General features: G+C 55.0%; 1 protein-coding gene across 1 annotated transcript; it reads right to left on the reverse strand.

Moving 5' to 3' along the window:
- Positions 1-609: 609 nt before the first annotated feature.
- LOC119092828 (steryl-sulfatase) lies at positions 610-15,181 on the reverse strand. Its single transcript, XM_037215746.1, has 9 exons — positions 15,127-15,181; positions 9,322-9,518; positions 7,383-7,525; positions 6,556-6,781; positions 4,462-4,584; positions 3,855-4,086; positions 2,783-2,937; positions 2,350-2,485; positions 610-1,997 (listed from the first exon to the last, which is right to left on the reverse strand). Exons 2-9 carry the CDS (start codon positions 9,496-9,498, stop codon positions 1,660-1,662), a joined length of 1,530 nt encoding a protein of 509 aa, XP_037071641.1. The 5' UTR covers positions 9,499-9,518; positions 15,127-15,181; the 3' UTR covers positions 610-1,659.
- Between the last annotated feature and the right edge of the window lie 1,667 nt (positions 15,182-16,848).

Below are 16,848 nucleotides of genomic sequence, written 5' to 3' on the forward strand. Positions count from 1 at the left end.
TTAGATTCTACGCTCCCGTGCCTGGACTGTCTACCCTGTTTTCATCGAAATCGAAACCCACGACGTCAAGCATGACTGTCATTATCCCAGGAAGGCCTATGTAGGGCACTGGCCCAGTCGAAATTGAAGTTGAGGTTTTGTTCAAATTGGTTCCAACACCATCCATCGCTGCTGCCATAATAAAAGGAACAGCTCTGTATGGCAAACACTTCTTCGTTCAAAGGAAAACCAATGGCCTGAATGGCTATGTTAACGTTTGTCAAATACCCTGTTATTGTAGGCATCACGGATAGTTTTTTATCCACATCATTTGTTAGACAGGCAAGCATATAACCTCTATTCTACCCTATACACGAAAACGGGCCAGTAAATGGTGTTTAGCTTTGCATTCGCTACTGAACATTTCACTCGTCTCTCCAGCCACTTCCAATCCAATGTTACCAGCGGGTGTGAGAACCCGCCATTCGCCCCGGCAGGAATAAGCCAGCGGGACTGCGGAGTGCGGACCACAGTCGGCGCGCAAGCTAAAATAAAGTGCTACTTCAATACCAATATTTTACAGCGAAGGTGGGCTGCGTGCCATGTTTCCCTTAAACAGCACAGCTGGTTTATTGCTATGTTCCTCTTCAACGCAGTTCCGGGTCTGCCAGTCATACCCCTGTTCATGTATTTCACAACTCGATCACAAAACCGGCACATTTAGCTGGTTGGTTACATCCGCTATTGGACTCAGTGCGTCTGGAAGCCCAGTGATCTCTCACAGCGCGGCGCCCCGCCATCGTTGGGTTGCACATAGCTGACTAGACATTACGTAAGCGGTTAAGCGCGCATTATTTCAAACAAATCCAAGCTGTAACTTACTTGCAACCGATCACTTCCACTGGATCATTGGCCCCGGGATGCACAGCCATGCATTTCATAAAATTCGGACATGAAAAATCAATGTGATGGGAAAACGCGTCATTTCACACCTGCCAAACGCGGAGGAGCTAACGTTGATAATATCATTTTCGACGTGACGCATCTCGCGCACACACCGTAAGTAGTCGAGGTAATACTGATCAATATCATGTGTGTGGGTTTAATTGTGTGTGGGCTATAATTATATATGTGGGTAATCCACCCGCCCCTATCAATGATTCCAAAAGCCTCACTACAAAATGAAGCTCTTCGTCAGCCAAAACATTCTGTGCAGTACAGAACTCGAGTACATAAGTAGAGCACATATTAAGATACGCGTCGTACATATTCCGCCCATTATACACGCGTCCTAGACGTACCCGAGGCTAAAATCGTCAACCGCGACCTAAAACGGTTGGAGAATGGACGGAAAGACCATTTCCTTTCCGCGTCTCTTTCCACGTCGGAAGCGGCAATCAAGCAGAAACGGAGAGCCGCTACCGGGGCCTGCGACGTCAGCTGACAGCCGGTGGGCCCGGCGATGGACCAGCAACGTCAGCGGTGACGTCAGCTGACAGCCGGCGGGCCCGGCGATGGACCAGCAACGTCAGCGGTGACGTCAGCTGACAGCCGGCGGGCCCGGAGACGGACCAGCAACGTCACCGTTGACGCGGCTGAAGCTGACCCCGCGCACCGGAGGAGGCGCGGCGGCCGCCCTGGTCTGCGGCTCCAGTCGGCACGTCCGCCGGCCGACGGCGACTACGGGTAGCGCGGGTCGGTGCAGGTGCACCAGGGCGGCCGACAGCAGGGCTGCAGACTCGGCCGCCACATGAAGTTCCCATAGCTGAATTGGCTCTCCGGTAGGTCGACGAGCGTGGCCGCGTGCTGGGCTGCCGCGCGCCGGCTAGCGGCCAGCACGCGGCCGTACTCGGCGCTGTTCTCGTCCAGCGGCCGCTGCTCGCTCGCGTCCGTTTGGATGTTGAAGATGTGCGGCCGCCCCAGCCGGTCCGACATATCGCACAAGCAGATATCGTGGCATACCGCCGTCCCCGGCAGCCACTGGGGCTGGTAGAAGTGCACCTTCCACGTGGTGTTCTCTGGCGAAGACAAAATGCGTCATTTCACTCCAACCTGCCGCGTTTTGGACGGGCATTGCTATCAATTTGAGTTCATCCTTCACAGACCAACCAGCGTCCAACCGCACGGCCAGCGTCCACCAGTTCCATGCCAATGTGCCAGACTATCAGGCCTAAGTCAATGGTTAACGCAGACGCGTTAACCACTGCACTGCCGGCACCCAGGTGCGGAGACCGTGCTCGGATCACGTGACTGGCCACAGTAGCATGACTGGTGAGTCGTTTGCTCTGCGGTTCGGAACGCACAAAGCCCACGCGAAACGTTGTTCCACGCTCGAAGGTGGACAAACGGACGCTCAGTTGCCATTCTCACCGTTCTCTACCCAGCGCAGGGCGTGGATGGCTTCACTGCAGTAGTGGAACATGACCTCGTGCGGCGACCGACTGGACTGGCCTGTGATCAGCTGGGTCAGGTCACGACCGTCCAACACCCGGTCTCCCACATAGGTCTGCAACAAACAGGGATCGCGTGGAGGACGGCCACGGTACGGCTACGCTGCAACCGTGAACCGGCCATCACAGAGGCGGGGATGCTGTGCTTTGGCCGTCCGACTCAGCACGTGTCTGGCACGAGTGATCCCCACGGCAGTCGGCTCGCGCGGCTGACCCGACGCGCCGCTCATGGCCAGCGCATGGCCGGCCATCGATACAGCGTACATGCCTAAAACGCGGCCCGGGACCGTGACGTGTTACACAGAGTCTGGAGGCGAGTCGAGGCGCCCCGCGTCCACGCGGCGGCGCGCTACCTTAGCGTCCACGCCAGCTACGCTGAGCACGGTCGGGAAGAGGTCCATCTGCGACACCGGCGCGTCGATGGTGGAGCCGGGCCGAGCCAGCGGCGGGTAGCGCAGCAGGGTGGGCACGCGGATGCCGCCCTCCATTCCTGCCATGCCCTTTCCACCTGAGGGGTGGTAAGGTGTCATGCTCTGAGGGCGACCACGCTGCAATACAGTCAACGGCATAATGATCTGCACCAGCTGTACGGGTCAGCCTAGCGCGAATCGTGGATCGAACGGGGCGAGAACAGATTGGCCAGCGACCACCGAACACCTCGGGCCCTCCGCGTGTCACCGCGCCACGCATGAAATGCCGCGAGGTGACAACACATGCAGCCGACCAGCATCTCACCCCTGGCGAACACCGGGCTGCAGGATGGTGCGACTCACTTAAAACCGCAAACCTGTCACCAGCAGGGTCATTTGTCGGCGGTCTCAGCCCGAGTACGCCAGCGCAACCACGTCTCCTCCCCGCTTGTCTGAGCCACCCATTATGCCTCCTCGTACCCCGGGCCTTCCCCCACCAGAGTCGGCACTTACAATGCACCCAACGTGCCCCGGCACCGCTACGCGGCCCGTCGTGATATAGGACTTCAGAGAGTAGCCCATCAGGCCACCGGTACCTCTCAGAGAGCAGCCCATCAGGTCACCAGTACCTCTCAGAGAGCAGCCCATCAGGTCACCGGTACCTCTCAGAGAGCAGCCCATCAGGTCACCGGTACCTCTCAGAGAGCAGCCCATCAGGTCACCGGTACCTCTCAGAGAGTAGCCCATCAGGCCACCGGTACCTCTCAGAGAGCAGCCCATCAGGCCACCGGTACCTCTCAGAGAGCAGCCCATCAGGTCACCGGTACCTCTCAGAGAGCAGCCCATCAGGTCACCGGTACCTCTCAGAGAGCAGCCCATCAGGTCACCGGTACCTCTCAGAGGGCCATAGCCTCTCCAGTACCTATGGGCTACGAACAAGCCGTTCTCTCACCAGTACTTCTGAGCGGTACACTGCGCAATCAGTACCTAGTTCCTTCGAGCGGGTCATGCGTACCTCTGAGTGGGCCGTTGTACCCGCCTTGGACGTCGCCGGCGACGCCACGCTCCTCCAGGTGTCCGCCATTGTCGGAGGTCAGGTACACGAGCGTGTTGTCGGCCAGCCCGAGCCGGTCCAGCTCTGCCAGAATCTCGCCGACGGCCCAGTCCAGCTCCAGCACGCTGTCGCCGTACAGGCCGTGCCGCGAGCGGCCGCGGAACTCGGGTACCGTCGCCAGGGCCGTGTGCACCTGCCGGTCGGGCGCAGGCGCTGGCACGGCCGCTCCGCCCGGACGCCGACTGACCGGGGCGGGCCGCACACACGGGCCGACGGCCAGCTCGGTATGTGTCGAGCGAACAAAACCGGCGCCCGCGCAGCCGGGTAATCCATCGCGCAGAGCCAGGCTCTGCATCCACTACCAAGGCCGCACGCATCGCATACTCGCCCTGATCGCGGCAACCAACACCAAGTGAGCATTCAGAAATATTGCACAATGGTACAACAACGGTGAGGAAGACCGCAACGACGATTGCTCTTAGACAGGCTACGGCATCACGAGTCAAGGGGCGGACTGTCTGACCGGGCCTGCTCTACGTAAGCGCAAACGAGCGTTCACATCGCTTACCTTTGAGAACGCATGCAGAAGGAAAAACGGGCGATTCTGTTGCTTGTATTCGGCCAGCTTTTCTTTGGTTTCAGCGACAAATCTTTGGGTGAGCCCGACCAACCTGATTGGTTGTTCTACCACCTGCAGATGTAAACGAAGACGTCTGAAATCGGGGCGGCGACACTGGCTCTGGCCGATCAGTCACCAGTCATTGGAGACAGCCACAGACGGCTCCGGACACTACGGCGTGCTGATCGAACAGACGCAGACCAGCGAGCGCGACTCAACACATCAAACACCAGTCATTGGAGACAGCCACAGACGGCTCCGGACACTACGGCGCGCTGACCGGACAGCCGCCGACCAGCGAGCGCGACTCAACACATCGGTCACCAGTCATTGGAGACAGCCACAGACCGCTCCGGACACTGCGGCGTGCTGATCGGACAGCCGCCGACAAGCGAGCACAACTCAACACATCAAACACCAGTCATTGGAGACAGCCACAGACCGCTACAGACACTACGGCGTGCTGATCGGACAGACGCCGACCAGCGGGCGCGACTCAACACATGGGGATCGCATGCAGGGCAATGTCATGCAACGAATACATCGAATGAACAGCTGGCGGACGGAAATGGGGCACTAATAAGGTACTAATCCTCGTCCCCAGAATAAATAGGCGCTGATGAATGCCAATTAATGCATGACTCCCAACCGTTGTATTGGTGAACGAGGCAGTCTTCACACCAGCACGGGTTAATATCCTACAAACCACTTTTACCATTTGAAATTACCTAAACCACAAGACGTTTGGCGCGCACACACTTTCAGAAACTGCCCACGTTAAAAGATTTAAGAAACTACATCGTGTAGAATGTGAGTGAATGAGCTATGCGAGTCGGCTTTGTTGACCAGTCGAGGAAACCAAGCGACAATGCTGGCGGTGGTGGAGCCGTAAACTAGGCTTGCAAAATGTTGGCCACCTAACACACGTCGCATCACTGACTGCGACCGGCCAGCTGAACAGCACTGGACGTATAAAGTAGCCGAAGAAATGCCCCAAATATTCATTAAATGCATTTTCTTGCTACTTTACGCAAAATGACGTACCATCTCTTACATGCGCTGACCATCCCCGCTATTTCTATACCGAAAGACATATAACCTCCTCACCCACCGCCGTGTCAGACCGCGCGGAAGCTCCCCAACCTCCTCACCCACCGCCGTGTCGGACCGCGCGGCAGCTCCCCAACCTCCTCACCCACCGCCGTGTCAGACCGCGCGGCAGCTCCCCAACCTCCTCACCCACCGCCGTGTCGGACCGCGCGGCAGCTCCCCAACCTCCTCACCCACCGCCGTGTCGGACCGCGCGGCAGCTCCCCAACCTCCTCACCCACCGCCGTGCCGGACCACGCGGCAGCTCTCCGACCTCCTCACCCACCGCCGTGTCGGACCGCGCGGCAGCTCCCCAACCTCCTCACCCACCGCCGTGCCGGACCACGCGGCAGCTCTCCGACCTCCTCACCCACCGCCGTGTCGGACCGCGCGGCAGCTCCCCAACCTCCTCACCCACCGCCGTGTCAGACCGCGCGGCAGCTCCCCAACCTCCTCACCCACCGCCGTGTCGGACCGCGCGGCAGCTCTCCACCGGGCGGCGCCGTACGGCGTGCTCTAGCCCAATTAGCGTATTACATATGCAGTGTTTTATCATCGAACGTGGCAAATCAATGGTGTAACATGTGAAAACACACGCAGCAATAACTTAAGTCGCTGTTGCACGGTGTCTAAAACGCACAGGTGCCTGGAGTCGTCGCCAATGCAAGGTTAGGGCTTCGGGGCGGCTGGCCAGATGAAAAACAAAATGCTGGCTAGTACAATGACCTTATCGCTGGACATCGCGGACTTCACCAATTCACTCATGGTTGGAAAATCATCATGGACTCATCTGACGGAAAGTTATTACGGACTTAACGTAACTCCGACTCGCGTGAGTAATACTTTTGCACCTGGCAACACAAAACATTGTTATTTAACAACGACGTGCCCAAATCAACACGACTTCGGGGACAACAATGGCGCATGCTACAGAAGTCAACACGACTCACATACCTCGCCGTTCCTCATGATCAGCGAGTTGATGAGCTTGACGTTTGACGCCAGGGGAATTGTGGCGGACGCGAGCAGGGCGGTGAGCAGAGCGAGCCAGAAGAGACACCGGGAGCGCCCCCGGAGCACCGCGGCAGCCATGCAGGAGCCGGCCAGCACGGCGTACATCACGGGGAAAAAGTTCGGAAGCATGGCGGTCACGACAGATGTCCCGTCGTCACCGAAGTCCCTGCCAGAGTGGGAGACTGCATGTGACGATAGCCACCTGTAAGGACACAAATTTAACGACTGCATACATGGCTTAGGGTTCGGGGCACGATTACTAAGCACGATTCGATCACTAAGCACGATTTGCAGTGACAGACAACAAAACCCGCGCAAAGAGCTTCCAGCTCAGCGGAAATTCTGTAGAACGTAGAGAGGCTTCAGTGCGCCACGTAATAGCGATGACCTAGGTATACCTAGGCAGGCGACTCACGTCATGAGCTAAGCTAGGCATGCGTAATGGCATGTGTTCGACGTGGCATGTGTGGTGGCGTGTGGAACCTACGACGATCCTATTATTGCAATTATCTCACCCACAAAAAAGCTTTTCCAGGAGCACCTTGCCGGACCCAAGCCCCAAACATGGCCAGACTCACACTTTGACCGACATCACTCGAGAAAGTCATAGCACAACAAGCGACCATACGTGCGACCATGCATTTGTGTAATTGTATTGACAGGGACTGCACGTGGGCAAGATGCCTCCTGGCGTCGATGCCAGGAGCCATAACCAATATGAAAATCGCATCACTAAACATATCGCGGACAAAGTTGTATAAACTCACTTCAAATTGGTCAACGGCATTCCGTACCAATACTGGAAGCCATGGTTGTTGGGCGAGTGACAGCTGTCGCCATATGTCTCACAACTGACGCCTAGGTGCCATTTCCCTATGTAGGATGTGTTGTAGCCTTCGTTCACAAGAACCTGCAAAGGAATCCGCATTTCAGGTCAGCGCTGTGCGTCTGCGTGTGTGCGCACGCGCCGGTGTGTGTGTCTGTGTGTGCATGTATGTATGTATGTGTGTGTGTGTGTGTGTGTACGTGTGCGTGTGCGCGTGCGTGTGCGTGTGCGCGTGCGCGTGTGCGTGAGGACGTGGGGGGGGGGGGGGCATCCGGCGAATAGCACCAGGCTTTGAAAATCTATGCGCAGGTTTTCAGCAATGTCAGAAGTGCACCTTTGTACTGAACGAGTTGGAAATAATTCAGTTCAATATCAGAGCTGCCTTGTTGTTCGTTTCACAAGTTTCTAAATCAATCAGCATAGGAACTCAAGTGGCTTTGAATAACGTTGGGAAAGAGGCGCACTTCTTATAGGGCCTGTCCATTTGTTCTCTACCTTACCTTTTCGTTCGTTATAAACACATTTAATGTGTTTATGTATTTATGCATTTAATGTGTTTAACGCGCCAGCCATGATATTCTTTTAGTGCACTTCGACTTGCATCCTACGCAACAGACGGTATGTGTCATACTACCACGGAATTATAGAAATCAGGCCATCTCCACGATGTGCCACACCACACCATCCGTGCCACACAGGAGTTGGTGTCACGGCGAGTGGTTTGGTCTGGCGTGCAGGACATCCGTGACCGAGCGTGCCGTGTCAGCGCGCTAAGGTACACCGCCACACCCGTTATCCGGCTGCGACCTGGACGCCACCGGCCGGCGGGTTCGATCATGCCCACATCGACCTGATCGGGTCCACCGCCATCTGCTGGTCAGGTTTGCCTGCTGGCATGTGTGTGGACAGCTTTACTTAATGGCGCGCGGGCGGGACCAATGCGACACACCCAATAACTATAATAGGCACCTCATATAAGAACCTAAAAAAACGGCGCCTCTTATCCAGTTACTACTGATGCACTATGTCGTCCGCAACATACATCTTCAAAAAAAGTTTCCTGTGTTGGGCAGACCGCCGTTCATCTCTACCAGTGTGATCTCTGTGTCGGGCAGACCACTGCTCGCTTTGGCCAGCGTGCCCTCTAGGTTGGGCAGGGCGCCGCTCACCCTCGCCAGCGTGACCTGTTTGTCAGTCAGGCCGCCCTCACCTTGGCCCGCGTGACCTCCTTGTCGGGCAGACCACCGCTCACCTTGACCAAGGTGACCTCTGTGCCGGGCAGACCACCACTCACCCTAGCCAGCATGACCTCTGTGTCGGAAAGGCCACCACTCACCCTGGCCAGCATGACCTTTGTGTTGGGCAGACCACCACTTACCTAAGTTAGTATGACCTCTGTGTCGGGCAGGCCGCCACCCAACTCTGTCAGCGTGACCTTTGTGCAGGATAGATCACTACTCACCTTAGCCAGCGTGACCTCTGTGTCGGACAGACCGTCGCTCACCTTGGCCAGCGTGACCTCTGTTGGGCAGGCCACCACCCACCTTGATCAGGGTGACCTCTGTGTCGGGCAGACCGCCGCTCACATTGGCCAGCGTGACCTCTGTGTCAGGCAGACCACCGCTCACCCCAGCCGGCGTGACCTCTGTGTCAGGCAAACCACCGCTCACCCTGGCCAGCATGACCTCTGTGTCGGGCAGACCGCCGCTCACATTGGCCAGCGTGACCTCTGTGTCGGGCAGACCGCCGCTCACATTGACCAGCGTGACCCCTGTGTCAGGCAGACCACCGCTCACCCCAGCCGGCGTGACCTCTGTGCCAGGCAGACCACCGCTCACCCCAGCCGGCGTGACCTCTGTGTCAGGCAAACCGCCGCTCACCTTGGCCAGCGTGACCTCTGTGTCGGGCAGACCGCCGCGCTGCGCCACAAACAAGATCACATCTTGGCCGTATGGCGCTGCAACCATGCCCTGACGGATCGGGTAGCGCGCCGTCAGCAAAGCCGCCCTCGACGGCGTGCAAGTGGCGGCCGCCGCCAGCGACTGGGTGAACCGCATGCCGTCCCGCGCCAGGCCGTCTGGCGGAGAGGTCGCACCGCGTCAGCCGCGCCTCACCGGCCCCCACACAACCGTTACCAGTTTCCAGTCACCCGTCACCGGTCATCCGTCACCGCAGTGACCTCTCCAAATGGGAAAGCCCAATACCAATAAACCAATGGGTTCGGCACCTAAGCGATCCAGGGTGCCGTGGCAGGTCAACAAAGAGACTCTGTCAGCAGTGTGGGGTCCTCAGAACAAGCCAGAAAACCCAAGATCAATGTGGTGACCCCTGAACATTTGTGAGTGCACCAGTAGGTTAAAATATAGCACCCCAATCAGAGAGCAGGGTCCTCTCAGTAAACAAGGCCAATATCAGAGTGGAAGGCCCCAGAGCGATCAGGAGTTCATTGGAAGATGAATGTATAGACCCCATGACAGCAAGAGTGTAGGATCCTTTAAGCAAGTATGAAGTGGGCAAGACCGATGCGGAGCCTTCAAGCAACATCAAGTGCCCCAGCAGGTTCGCATATGGGGACCAGACAGCAACATACAACCTTCCAGGCAAATGCAGAGAAATCAAGGGCAGTGTGGAAAGGTCCTTAGCAATCATGGTGACCTGGTAGATATATAACAAACATATCATAGTAAAGTATATCGCATAAGTAGACATATTGGGACCCCAGCATCAGTGTAGGCTGCCTGGACAGTACGGTGTGTCATCGAGGGGTGAATCTTTTGGAATCAACTGAGACAAAGTTTTCCTTGGCACACAGATTAGTAATAGACTTTCAGGCCTGCCGCACTGCCACCAATGTAGATATGCGTGAAGCGGGAGCAGTTTTTCTCCGACAGGCCAAGATAATTGTATTCGACACTAGCGCCACCTATTTTACACGCTGGCGTCATCCTTGAACAACTCTCAGTCTTGCCACTTTCCACGCTACTTGTACCTGGTGGGTTAAGCACGAAAGATATATATATATATATATATATATATATATATATATATATCACGAAGGACACCGGCATATCATTGTTAAGCAGCTGCTTAATTCACTTTTTGTAAAAAGTTAAATTGTTGGTAACAAACAAAACTGTTTAACCATAAAAATGCTCCAGCGGACCGGGACAAGCCCAAGGTTACGACTATTCAGGCATTATTGCGATGATGATTTGCAGTTTATATGCTTGTTGTGTGGGCGATAACGGTTTAACGGATAACGAATAACGGCTTCTGATGCAGCTCCGTATATGGTAAGTGGCGAGGACGCCGATTGTTAATTCCAGATGAGACGCTGTCACTGCAGATCGCAACGTAAACAGTCAGACTAACACCGCTCTGGCGGTCGACAGCAACGGTAGCTCAAACCGGGCCGCTGCTGCTATCATCCACGCCTTCCAACACGACAGCAGAGACGGACTGGCTGCTTGAAATCAAGTATCGTAGATCCTAAGACGATATGGCGCGCAAGAGACAGAGTTAGAAAAGAGACAGTTCATCAAAATGCTGAATCAATCTACGGATCAGGCTTGACAATTTTCCACTTCGACGGCCGCGAAGACAATACCTACATGACCCACAGAAAGCCACGCGAATGCCGTCGAAAAACACGTGGTTGTCACCGCTGAGCCAGGTAGCCGCTACATGACTCACTTCACGTCCGAGTCTGGCCTCGCTCTGCAATTGCTCAACGAGCTACACTCCGTGAGCGTGCAGTGCGACGGTTGCGCCAATGTGCTCGGCTGCGACGGCGCGGCCGTCAACACCGGGACGACAGGCGGTGTGTTCCGGCTGTTTGAGCTGGTCAACGAGTCATCCATACATTTGTTCATCTGCCAGCTTCACGGCAACGAGATCAACCTCCGCCACCTGCTACTGAGCCTGGACGGCACGACCACAGGACCGAAATCTTTTTCTGAACCCATCGGCAAGACCTGCGCCGGACAGGTTTGGGAGAGACGTTGTGGCATTCGAGCTTATGCCAGGGCACATGCTAAACCTGCCGTTCGACCTGATCCAGCAGCTGATCACCGACTAGCAGCTGCTGTATCTGCTAGTCTCCGGCGTTCAAAACGACTCCGGCCGGGCCGCAACAGCCCAGCGGCAAATGGACCACCGAACTATGCCAGATAAATATTAAAACGCATTATCTTCGAATTCATAGCCATGAATTTTTCGACTTTATCACATTTAACTTAGTATTTCATGCGCTCACTGTTAAGCATTTACTCATAATCATACGATGTGCAATAGCATGTGAAATCATTTGCTCGTTGGTTCATGCTTACTAGTATATTTCCTGTGAGGTATTCCGTTACATTTAAGGACTCTGAGCATCGGCACAATTACATCACCAACGAGACACCAAAACTTTCGTATGACCTAATGCCGTAATCTATTCGTTTTTGTTTCATATGGTTTGCACAGACCTCTCGCCTGCTCCCAGCTTACATCTCTACAGACCTCCAGCAGCTCTCGCAAGGACCTCGTCCAGTACGGTGTTGGCCACTATGTGCCGGTGTGGTTCCCCATCCGGCATACCAACAGCTGCGACTTTGGCTCACGCAACTTGTTCCGGAGCATCGCGCTGCTCCGTGAGCTGCCGCTGCATACACTGCCACGGTGCAGCCAGTCCCCCAGTGCAATGGGCACTGGGCCACTCCGCTGGCCATAGTGCCGGACGAGAACCGTGTGGTCCGCCGACAGGCGGTTTGGATCATCGCACCGCGCGTGAGCGGCTAGTCGAGGGTCTTCACCATCCCAGCGATAAACTTCGAGGCCATAAGGTACACCGAACTGATCTCCTAGCGCGGACCAGCCACACAGCCTCCACTGCGAGACATCAGCGACGGTGAGCTGCGGAACAAAGCGCAGGTTCCGCTGGCCATCCCGCCCTATCCGCTTCACATCCCGGCGGTGGAGAAGACCGTGTGCACAGTCACCGAGGTGTGTTCGGCGGAGATGGGAGAATAGACACGATATGGCCTCATCACAGGCAACGCCAGATTCCCCCCCAACGTCAACTCTAAGAAAGATCTGCTCTGAAGGTAAGCTGGTAGTTAACTAATCACTCCTCGACAGTATCAGACTCCCGTTCCGACTTCAATCCATTATACAATCGCTCGAATCTTTAGGCCTTATGTCTTAATTCGTCAATATGCAAATAACATGCAATATGTTGGTGGTTCAGCAGCACGGCAGCAGGAAAATAGGAGGCGTGCAGCCCAAAGAATGGGGACGGCAGCGCCGCGTATCAACCAGCGTGGCAGAGGCTAGTGCAGCAGTGCCCGGGCACGCGCTACATCGTAGAGTAAGACCAGCGCCACACTGCCGAAAACGTCTGGGGCTTGAGCTGAAGCTTCGGCAATATGTAGAGCCCACCTGCAACGGTACTTCTGTTACCGTGCGACCTCCGCGAAGACTCGTTTCGGGTTTCCAGTCAATGAGCAGCTCCTGTTTGGGCCGGTGCATCGAATACGCAGGTTCGGCCAGGAGCAAGATGTGCATGGGGTGTACCCTAACCCCCCTCCACGCCCTTGGTGCAGACTGTAGGCCTTGTCATATGCATTAAGTTGTACACCAGGTAATACATTCTGAGTCGTATGACATGCATGGTTTCGTTTTCAGCGTGTGAGTTGCCTTACAGCAATGAAAGCCTAAAGCAGTACTAACCAACGCACCCGTCCACCACTAAACAACACATAAGGTTTCTGTCACATGGCAATCAATCGGCCAATGCCTGATTGGTATATTTGACCTTAGACCAGGACGTCTTCGTATGATGGCTTACGAAGCTCTCGGTAGCATCGCTTCCACACGCGAAGCCATTTTGAATCGCTCGCCGCCCACGGCTTGGTGTTACCCGCGGCAGCTGACACTGCCCAGCATATGGTGACCGCAACGCCGGGCGCCGGTTTGCAACGATATTTCGATCGGCCCGCCCGTCGCGAATTCAAGTTTTTGGGGAGGGATTTTGGGGTGCATCGACTGCTGTGGGTCATGCAGCTTCAAGTTTTTGGGTAGAGCTTTTGCTACACTATGTACTTCTGGGCTCTAGCACCAAGGAATTTCTTTGTCTCACTTGGTTTTGTTACTGATAACGCACCCTACTGTACAGTGTAATGAGCCCTCAAACCTCCACAGATTCCACATTCTTGATCAGTGAATAACTATTGCTATCTGCTAAAGGGCTTTTCATTTTCTCTTGTGACCTTTTCTGGTTGCATGCAGGCACCTTCATTCAACTTTTGTAGATGTGTTTAAAAACTGGATCAATTTGACTGGTTATGGGCCCCTTTGGGACCCAAGGAACAGCATGCCCCCAGCTGGATCCACCATTGGATGGGACACAAGGATGTGTCCAGTGTTCACAGGTGACTAAGTATTGTGCCTGGCCCACAGTCCATTCTGAAGAGAAAGTGCAATGCACTGCCTCAATTATTGGGTTATTTGGATTAGCATTTGAGGGCCAAAATTATAACAGGGCAACAGTATAAAAAGTAGGAGATATTTCCTTGTTCAGTTTGACATAATCAGAGGCATACAGATGCCTTCCACTTGCCATTTAAAAGGATTTTAGCACTTCTTGGCATGACCCGAGACCACAGCAATCCATTGTATTATAGCCATGACTGCATCCTAAGCATTGCACATATGCTGTGCATTATGTGGCAACACATGCTAATATTTTGGAATTAACTGTGTACAAACCTAAGCACAGGTTGTTTTTAAGACTTCTATTTATCTGATTCCAACAATGTTGTTCAGAAGATGCAGATTAAAACAATGTTGATTTAGGCACTGCCTGTTAAAACAATGCAGAATAATCTGTCCAAACCTGAATCAGGAAGCATATTTTCCATGTAATACACAAAGTTGGACTTGTAAACATCTTAAACTCAGAGATATGCGAGAACACCATGGGATCAACACATAAGCACATAACAATTACTTGGCTCAGTGAACACTTCCAGCCATAGCTGCCATCTCTCCATGAGTTTGAAGAACAACAAGTGGCAATTTCATGCAGATAGATTGGCAGTACCTCAACATTATAAAAATGTTCCAAGGCACAATCAATGATGTATTGAGAAGCATGACTGCTAAATAGACATTTTGATGTCTAAGGCAGTCTTTTCTACTGAGAATCACACCAACAGTTGTATGTTATTTCATCACATCTGATGCCTTTTCATGACCTCCACTGCAGAACATACTGTTAAAACTTCCATGACTCCACTGGGGTGGTGGATTAAGGTCTGCACAGCACTGATATTTTAGGACTGACATAAAAATAAATTCTTGCAAGACACACCAGCAGTTTTGAAGAAAATTCGCGCTTACCGATATTTGGGGTAGGTATCGTCGAGTTGCCATAACATCCAACATCACCATACCCTAGGTCATCAACAAGTAATACTAGGACATTGGGGCGTCTTCCAGAACAGCCACAACCGGCTGCCAGCAACCACATTAATATAGTGTTTTTGTGCATGACACAAATACCGACGATCCACCATTACAATACTACACAATCATACATATCTAATGCAGCCCCTGTGCTCCCTGCTCATCGCCAACACTACACGGTCTTATATTAAGTGCCCTTTACGTGGCGCGGATGAAATGAAATATACGTCACCAACATTCACAAAACTGCCCTTTCGGTTTGCAGTGTGATTTGCGGCGATCGTGTTTCAGCCTTGCTCCGTTTCTGTGTTAGTTTTTTTGTTGTGGGGTATTGTGGTGGTGGTATTTTTGTTAAAATTCCACCACACATTGCCCTGGTAGCGTTCACTGTATTCCGTCTCGCCTGTTTTTATTTCAAAACAGCAGTTCATAAATGCGCCTTCCGCGCCCCGTCCTCGCGCCATAATTTAGGCTCCGTCCCTTCCCGTCGCCAGGAAGGGCTGCCACCTACAGTCGCTGTAAGGACAACGGGGCGGGTAACCGATCCGCACTTGCACTCGCGACAGCTCAATGTGTGTCGGAATTGTATTGTTTAGTTTTAAGTCATTGTAATAATTATTTCATAAGTTAATTTAGGTTAACTTAAGGTTAAGGCCCAAAGATGTCATCAACATCTCCCTTCCCCCCGGCGACCGGCCTGGCGAGGGGGTTGCTTACCCCCCCCCCCCCCCCCGCTTCCCCTCCGGAGGGGCCGAGTTTTGTGCGTTGATCTCCACGCCGGCGAGGTGGATGTAGCCAAACCGCTCCGCTTGGGAGTCCTCCTAGTGAGGGCTTTTCGGAACGTCAGGCAGAGGCTCTGCTCAAATTGAGCAGTTTTCTGGGGCGGGCGGTCACAGCCACCATCGCAGACCACCTCAACATCATCCAGGCCGTCGCTTACAGCCCGGAGCTCACCGAGCTGTCGGACGACGAAGTACTGGAGGAGCTGACCGAGCAGGGGGTGTGCGAGGTTATACGCCTGCCCTCCCGCCGTCCCGGCATGGAGCCCAACCCACTCGTCCGCCTGCGATTTTTTTTTTTGGGGGGGGGGGCTAAAGCTCCCACTTGCCATCCACCGCGAATACCTCATGGCCCCGGTAAAGGCCTGGGTCCCTCCTCCCCAGCTGTGCCGCACGTGCCAACGGTTCGACCACACTGACCGGACCTGCCGGGCTGCACGCCCGACCTGCGGCCGCTGCGCCGATCCCCATCACACGCGGGAGTGTGACGCGGAAAACCCGCGCTGCGCCACATGCAAAGGCCCGCACGCAGCTTGGGACCGCCGCGCCTGTCCCGCTTGGCATGTGCAGCGCAAGCGCCAGCAGCAGGCAGAGGCAGCGGCCTATGCACCCGTCCGAATGCTCCAGCCTCAGGAGTGGCCCACCCCGCAGGAAGCGCACCCTCGTCCTCCTCCTCCCCCAACACCAGCTCCGCGGCGGCGCCCCCTCCCTCCTCCGCGTCCTGTTGAGGAGCCTGAGGTACCGAGCCGGCGTTGTGCCTAAGCACAACGCTCCTCCCCAGCACGCCGCCCCTCCCCAGCGGGTCACCCGCGTCCAGTGCGGCGTACGATCGAGCCCGCGCCAGCCGACCCAGTTACGGCGAACCCGGCGGCTGCCAGCCTCCCTGAGCAGGAACCCGCCCCACCAAACTTGGAGAGCCTCTCTCCCACCCCAACGCGTCGCTGTTGGTCCACTCCACTCGCGCCAGCGTCCCAAGCAGCCCCATCCGATGCCTCAGCCGGCGCGCCCCCCGACGCCAACCCCCCGGGCCAGTCCCCCAGTCGAACGCCGAGCCCGACCCGTTACGCGCTCCCGCCGTCGCGCCCCTCGGTCGCTCTCTCACTGCCGCTCCGCTGGATGGTCTCCCTCCCTGCCCTAAATGAATCCCCAGTTCAGTGAATTCTTGCTCCAATGGAATAC

This window comes from Pollicipes pollicipes, unplaced genomic scaffold (assembly GCF_011947565.3).
Source record: "Pollicipes pollicipes isolate AB1234 unplaced genomic scaffold, Ppol_2.1 Scaffold_3481;HRSCAF=4094_pilon_pilon_pilon, whole genome shotgun sequence".
Classification (NCBI taxonomy): domain Eukaryota; kingdom Metazoa; phylum Arthropoda; class Thecostraca; order Pollicipedomorpha; family Pollicipedidae; genus Pollicipes; species Pollicipes pollicipes.